Source organism: Montipora capricornis, chromosome 8, assembly GCF_036669925.1.
Source record: "Montipora capricornis isolate CH-2021 chromosome 8, ASM3666992v2, whole genome shotgun sequence".
Classification (NCBI taxonomy): Eukaryota; Metazoa; Cnidaria; class Anthozoa; order Scleractinia; family Acroporidae; genus Montipora; species Montipora capricornis.
This window is the reverse complement of record NC_090890.1, coordinates 46,645,665-46,653,164: the sequence shown is the minus strand read 5'-3', so window position 1 is coordinate 46,653,164 and position 7,500 is coordinate 46,645,665. Positions and strand designations below refer to the sequence as shown.

The 7,500-nt window shown below is 42.2% G+C and overlaps 1 protein-coding gene and 1 long non-coding RNA gene across 3 annotated transcripts in view; both read left to right on the top strand.

Annotated features, from left to right (window-relative positions):
• LOC138060181 (uncharacterized) overlaps positions 1-7,500 on the top strand; it is a 180,260-nt gene that overhangs the window by 117,156 nt on the left and 55,604 nt on the right. The window lies entirely within an intron of this gene.
• Positions 1-7,500, top strand: part of LOC138059496 (diacylglycerol lipase-beta-like) — an 8,854-nt gene that overhangs the window by 394 nt on the left and 960 nt on the right. Inside the window, exons 2-6 of one of the 2 annotated variants that reach the window (XM_068905137.1) lie at positions 564-632; positions 2,056-2,128; positions 4,490-4,562; positions 5,988-6,153; positions 6,346-7,500. The exon at positions 6,346-7,500 is cut by the window's right edge and continues 960 nt beyond it. In XM_068905137.1, coding sequence (XP_068761238.1) covers positions 564-632; positions 2,056-2,128; positions 4,490-4,562; positions 5,988-6,153; positions 6,346-6,511 — 547 coding nt within the window. In that variant the 3' untranslated portion in view covers positions 6,512-7,500. Of the gene's footprint in view, positions 1-563; positions 633-2,055; positions 2,129-4,489; positions 4,668-5,987; positions 6,154-6,345 lie in introns of both variants that reach the window. The other variant, XM_068905136.1, reaches the window with a different exon arrangement.

Sequence of the window (7,500 nt, the reverse complement as noted above, 5' to 3'; positions counted from 1 at the left end):
TGGCAAAAACCGTGGCCCATTATAACCCGCGTTGAGCAATGTCTTCCAACAAACCAATCAAAACTTTGCGACAAGTTGCAAGAAAAAATGCTGAGTGTAACAGCGTCTTAAAGGTAGAAGCCTTGTGTTAGATCTTTTTTGATCGGTAAAAGGTGCAGCAGCCATTTTGGTGCCGGGGCCCAGAAGATCAGTTCCAAATTTCTTAAAAGCATTTTTTTACATTCATCGCCGGAATTTGCACTAAGAATGTGTGTGTTTCATATCCTTCGGTTTATCCACGCTCTTAACACTCTAGTTTAATTTGAGCAAAATGTGCAAAATTTATGGAACACCCCGATCACAACAGAATTTCACTTCAGTTTTGGGATTTTGTCTCACTATTTAAACAAACCGAAGATTGTAACCTGGTTCCTCTTGTGATTTATAATTAAGTAGCCTGGGGTAATGTTTAGTGTAAAAAAACTGATCATTTTACTATGCTCAGCGAGACATTGTACACCCTGATTTTTCTGTGAAATTAAATTTTAAAATCGTCCTTTTTATGTTAATTATAATTCTCTCAGTACTCATGCTACACCGTACTGTGAAGACTTCATCGTTTCTGTTGTACTCGGAAAGGATGTCGTTCCAAGGTAAGGCTAATTAACAATTAGACCCGTAGCCCGCAAGGACTACGGGTCAATAGCCCATGAGACGAAGCCGAATGGGCTATTGACCCGTGGCCCTTGAGGGCGAAGGCAGTTGCATTTAGTCCACTAGATGGGTGATACTATTATATGTTAGCCGCCTCGCAGACGTAATCAAACACTGGTTAGTAACGTCTTCGAAGCAGTGCCGAAATCCTCCTTTTCTCGGCCCCCCAGCAGCGTACCAGGATTTGAGTACGCGCCATGATTGGTCTGTTTAAAAAAAAAAAACAATTGTTCGATTCGCCGTCAATTGGTGCACAAGAATAGTAGTGGCCGATCAGGTTAAAAGGAAATTTGAAACGCACTTCCGCTTGTTCGTTGAGTCCGTTGGAAGTCCAGAACATGGATCTCGGCGCTGCTTCGCAGACGTTACTAACCGGCGTTATATTACGTCTGCGATGCAGGCTAATATGTGTGAACTAGTCAGGAATTCAGCAAATCCGTTTCCAGCCACTTTTTCAGAGCGAGGCTAAAGCCTCGTCAATTTGTGTGACAACCTTTATTTGGTCCAGTTGGCGAATAGATTTACCCGTCAAATTTTGCGGGAGAAATGAAGAGAAAAGAAAGATTACTGAGAGAGAGGGGCCCAACTGGATCATACCGTGTTGCCGTGCTCCAATAACCTCACACAAGGTCATTTGGATGCCGCCTTCGCGGAAAGCTAATTTCTGTCGTCAGGCATAATAAAAAATATATAGTTTGTGAAATTCTAATATCTCGCTCAAAACCAGAAGGACATGGCCTTGAAGCGTGTAACTTGAAACTCTTTTCCTTGGAACAAAGCTGAGGATTTTATGTACAAATACGTGACATCCAAATAAGGAAATTTTTAAACTCAAAAAACCCCATTTCTGAACCAGAGTTAAACGCTTCAAGGTCGTGATCTTCTGCGAGAAATAATGCTAGATCTTACACTTACCTTGTTGCACATATTTGACTTTGCCATGTGTATATATTTATTTTGGAGTAATGCTCGAGATTCATTGCCGTCAGTTTGTGGCATAAGTCAGCAACTTTACTGTGTTGGTGGTCATCATTTAAATGCGCATCAGATGATCGACACCCACTCTTGCTCTTCGGAACCAATCGGCCATTTCCGAATTCATGTCTGCCTCCTCTTCAAAGCGAGTCTAAGTGCGAAGTTTTTGGGATGGTAATTAGTTCTACTTTACATATTAATGAAAACTAATTTTCATTAGAAAAAAAATTGCACTTTGACTCTCTTTGGAATAGAAAATGGCGTATTCGGTGAAATATATTTCTGCAACTTTGCACGGAGACGGAGCGCATGCACCCTTGCACTCCTGAGTGCTGACCAGTAATCGAGGCCAGGACCGTTAATTTCACATAATTACTGTTATTTCAGAATGACAGGTACTTCAGCCTCGGAGTTACGTGATGATCTCGCATCGGTCATCAGAAGATGTTCCCTTCCCAAGGTAATTGGCTTTTGACTATGATTAGCCTTTCTTCTCACCAACTAATTATAAGCGTTCTATAGTTTGGTTTCTGATGAGATGGGAAAACCGGAGTTCCCTGAGAGAAACTTTTCAGAGCAGTGTGCAGAACCTCAAGCCTCAACCCACTTGTGACACCGAGTCCATTGTGTCATCTCTGCTCGCTAACGGTGTAGCAATGCTTTTCTTTGAGCATGTGTGCTTTTTCGTGCTCAATAAGGTGCTCAATAAGGTGCAGTTAGAGAATCACGTTATGCGTTGTGAGTTTTGTTTGGTTCAAATTCTTTACTTGCTTTCAAAACAATCAACTGGAAAACACTCTGTGTGAAAATTTCATCAGGTGTCAGTATTACTGTATTTAAAATCCCCGACCTCCAGCCAAAAAGCTTTTAAGTGCAAGTGATATTTAAAGGTCGGCAGTGTTGTATCACTTTTGAAAAAGTACTCGGAGTCGAGAGTTTTACAACACTGAGGCCAATATTTTGAATTAACAATTTATGCATTTGAGATACAAGACGTTTACACGAAGAAAATCCACTGAAAATTTTTCGCAGGGCAAAAAAAAAAATTGGATCATTGCAGCCAATAGCCGTTTTCACACTGGAGACGGAAAACCTGTCGAGACGGGAAACTCGTCTTGAATTCACGCTCAAGACAGGGAACTGGACGGAAATTGCGTAATTCGCGCGGTAAAGAAACTGGGACTAGAGAGCGGGCAGCGAATTATGGGTAACAAACATGGCGCCCAAGAAGAAGAAGGAGAAGAAGAAGACTGAAACTAAAATCAATTCATGGTCAAAAATAGCCTGTGTACAGCCTCCCGCTCTCCGAAAAAAAAATCGGAAAGGAGCGTCTGTGATTGTGTTCCGAAATAATTTTGTATGCATTATTCAGTGATCTACGCTGACCAAAATTTACATGGCTCATATTTTTTCCAAATGGCGGTCACTATAAAGGGAGATTCCAACCGTGCTTTGAAGAGCGTATCTGAGATTTTTAAGAATTCTTTGCTTTATAGCATAGAAGCACTCTTAAAAGAAAAGGATATATTTGCAAGCTTCCAACCGGGTACGGCTCTGATCTTCAGAGCAGCACCGATCGTTGCCGATGAGCTGTTATTTTTCCTCAATATGTACACATCTCAAATCATCCAGGACAACACGCTTTGCAGATTGTTCTTGAGAATGGCTAGGCTGGTCCCAGCAAGGCGTTGGGATTACATTGACTGGTAAGGGATAGCGGGAGACGTTTTGGAGTAAACAATCTTTTGAATCGTTCTATATTCACCTCGTGAAGATTCGTCAGGGGCGCTTTGATTCGTTTCTTCAGCGCCGACACAAACAATTTCTACAAATGTACGACGAATTTATTTCCACTTTATACTCCATAGGTAACAATTCCGCACTACTTACTACGTTTAAAAGAAAGACCTCTTTGACCATCAAAAGGATTTTTATTGGTATTTTTTACCGTGTGCAAAGTAGACACGAACTCATTCTAAAATCTCTCACGTTGGTTCTCACGGTGCTGATGTGGAAAAATAAAAATAAAAGCCAATCAAAACTCGTTGTTTCAATGATTTAATGATCGAAGGGTAATAATCAATCAAATCATTTTCCACACATTCCAGGATAAATCACATGGTATTGAACACGATTACCAACGGTAAATCACAGACGCTCCTTTCCGATTTTTTTTTTAGAAGAGCGGGCGGCTGTACACAGGCTAGGTCGAAAAAGGAGCTTGCCGGCTTTGTAGAAGTAATATCATCCGTCGAAAATAGAGATAAACTCAAATCTCAGGTCCCAGGTTCTTTCGGACAAATTTACGATATTTTCCGTCTCTTTTCCGTCTATATATGAATTCATGTCGGTAAAAACTAGACAAGTTTCTATTCACGAATTTATATCAGACAGGAAACTCGTCAGACGAAAAACCCGTCATGACGAGTTTTCCGTCCTCTAATGTGAAAACGGCAAATAATTGAGTGGAATCCTCCCATTTTTTCGCCTAATAACCGAGATAAGAAGCCTGGGTCTAGTCTTCACTCTACGTCACATACTGCGTTGCATTCCTGTTTTCAAAGAATATATTTGTGCGCTGTGCAGAGAAGTCCGTGACGTTAAATCAATAATAGACTGATGCTTTTCACGAGTCAATCATGAACCAGAAACGTTTTCGGAATCATTTTGCCTCAGTCATCTGAAGGTGACGAGGAAAAGCCAAATTTGCAAGCCTTCGGTAAATTGTGCATTTCTCCAAAATGAATCTAGTCATTTCTCCCTTGTCAAGCAGTGGAGAGATCACGTAATGTCATTTTCTTTTTCTTTCGTTTTTCCCCAGTATCACGTCTTGATGAGTGGCTGTTGGCAAGCCTTGTGCTTCTGTCTTGGCCCCAGGCCTCACAATAGCCAAGGTGACCGTCGGTCTTTTTTCTCTGGCTCTCGCCAATACAGATCTGCTTTAAATCGCCATTCTTGGGAAAATAATCTAACTCAACCTCTTCTTAGATACACGGAAGGTATATAAACGAAGGTTAACTTTTGTGATCATGTGAAATGTCGATGTTGACTCGGGGTTACCGGAATTCCCCCCTAATCCCCTCCCCCGCGAATATCGCCAAGTCAACATCGAAAACGAAATGTCATCATTTTATATTTTAGTATTTTTTGCAATAGGCTCTGCCATTTTTTTTTCACTTTGGTTTAGGGCCTGTTTATATGAGGCGCTTTGCTGAGATGTCCCACTAATGCCAAGTTTCTTCGGTAAAATCTCGGTTCGTTTATCTGAAAAGGCGGGCTGGCCCGCTTGCCGAGATCCCTGTCTGAGCTGTCGAGATCTCGGCAAGCTGGGCTATAAAATTCTCATATGAACGGTCCAGCCTGGTTTGCCGGGATGCAAAATTGGCACGACGCGTGGGTTGCCTTGAAAACGCGGCCAGATTTGCATGTTCACAGGATTTTTTTTTTTTGGCATCTTTTGTTTTGAAATGCCATTCCTTACATGCTAGAGCTAAAATGAACCTCCATTTCGAACCAAAACAAGAAAATTCACCAGTTATCCCTTGCGTGACTTTGACGGTTACAAGGCACATAATTCATCCGGGTAAAGCAGGCTGGAAACGTCCATATAAACACTTCAGCCCTTTTACCGGGTCAGGGGCCCGTTTCTCGAAAGTCCCGAAACTTTACGGGCTTTTTTCGGGTGTCACAATTCCCTTTGTATCTCAAGAACGGAGAGGATTTAAGTCGAAAAACTTCACAGCCATTTTTTCTTTTTGTTACGTTGAAATCATGTTAAAAGATCGGCTTTCCAGAACAAGCGGTTGACAGTTTCACAAATGGCTTTTCGAGCCCGAAAAGTTTTCGGGACTCTTGAGAAACGGGCTCCAGACCGCCTAACCGGGCTGGCTCGCCTCGTATAGTTGGTTTTCACCTGACGTCACAGCAGCAATGTTGGTGTAGAGAACAATAGAGTAAAAAAGTCTTCTGGGAACTTCATCTTATTATAATGCAAAACATCAGCCATAGGTCGCTATTGTTTTGTTTGCACCAACATGGCCCTCTCATCACGTGAGTGAAAACCATCTATAAACAGGCCCTTACAGCGGTTATCAGTCATACGGGCCCCTCAACGCCTTTTTTCATTTTTCGAAACTAAATTTGGGTGGACGTCAATCAAATGTCTCCATGACGAATTCGTCTGCCGCCAAGGGAGCAGGACTATATTGTCATACACTACCGCTGGCAAGGAGTCTTTTTTGATGTCAGGATTTTTCCATTGAAATAGATTGCTGCGTAGACCTGACATGTGGCAATTTACCAATCCTCATTTTTTTCAGGTGAGGCAGCAGGTCTGACCAGTGCTTGTGATAGTAACGAATCATCGCTCAGATACATTGCCGAGGGTGATCTGGATCCAGTAACCACTTCCTGTTCTCCAGTCTCCGTTGAAAAGCTTTACCCGGCCGGAAGGATTTTACAGCTCGACGAGCGAATTTCGAACAGGTTATTGACCATTTTACACGTTATTTGATTGTTAATAGTGTTACTGGCGCGATCTTTGTAGCCGAAACAGCTCTCAGTAATCCACGAAAATTCTGGAAAAATAAAGGGAAGAGAGTTGTTCTAGGCTTGAAGGCTGAGCCGTGCACAACACATTCTGCATCCTAATTTTATTGTTTCTTTTCTTCCTCAAAGAATCGAAGCACCACGGTTCGACGTGATGTGGTCCGATAAAGACAACTACTCCAAGATCATTATCCATCCCGACATGCTTGGCGACCATTTTCCCGACCGAGTCATGAAAGCCCTGGGGAGGGTGGCCGCTAGTGTACAAGAAGATGCCTTATTGCAAGAAGTGTAGATAGAAGGGACGAAATGTTTGTTCTGACTAAGTTAATTATGGAAAAAATGTAAGTCACCGAGATAAATGTCCAAGGACTACTGCAAACCTGATGTAGTTTTGATTGGAGTTACTTCGGCTGGTCAAACGTGCCTTCAACAGTTGAAAGTTGTTAGAACTTTTTTTGAGTCGAATTTCAAAACTATTCAAATGGAGGATGTCACAGTGTGGGTGGAGCGAAAACTGCTTGAAGTGATAACAAAAAAACATTTTGAAAGTACAGATTACAATTCACCACGTCGATTGTATACCTTACATCAATGAAATCTGATGAAGTCGAGTGAGGTCGCGTGTGGAGTGGGTTATTCCAAGCGGAATAAGGTTGAAGATTCTCATGTCAGAATGGATAGCATGACAGAAGGTCTTAAACAGTTTTTGGTTGATTGTGATATGGTGGCCTTGTCAACTGGACGCCTGTGTTTGTTGACAAACAGACATACATGCTTAATTGACACTCCCGATAGGGACTTTTCAGGGCCAACAAAACAAAAAGAATGAAAGAACAGAACAACAACTGTTAAGAATCCCAACTGGCCGGAGGCAACCCAGTTGGCTATTTACAAGTGAGACCGAGAAGTTGAACCAGTGGTCAGAGCGGGTCTTGAACATCTCAATGCAAGTGCCCTAACCACTAGTCGGCCGCGGCTCTGTCTCCTCGAACGGCTCTTAGTTTTACTGTTATCTTTGTTGCCTGCAATGAGGTACGTCACGACGCTAAGAGAAACCAAGGGACCCGACCCTCGATCTGTGTTGTTATCACCGGCATCATTATCATCATCGTCGTCGCCATTGCGTTTGTTTGTAAAAGAATGACAGATAGAGCGACTTTCGTATGAAAAAGTGTTCGCAATTTGTTTCACGGACCAATGTTTGGCCAGATTAAAACAAAGGCTCTCCTTATTCCAGCCAAGGAAACTCCTAATATGGGCAGTAAACAATTCGATTGGCCA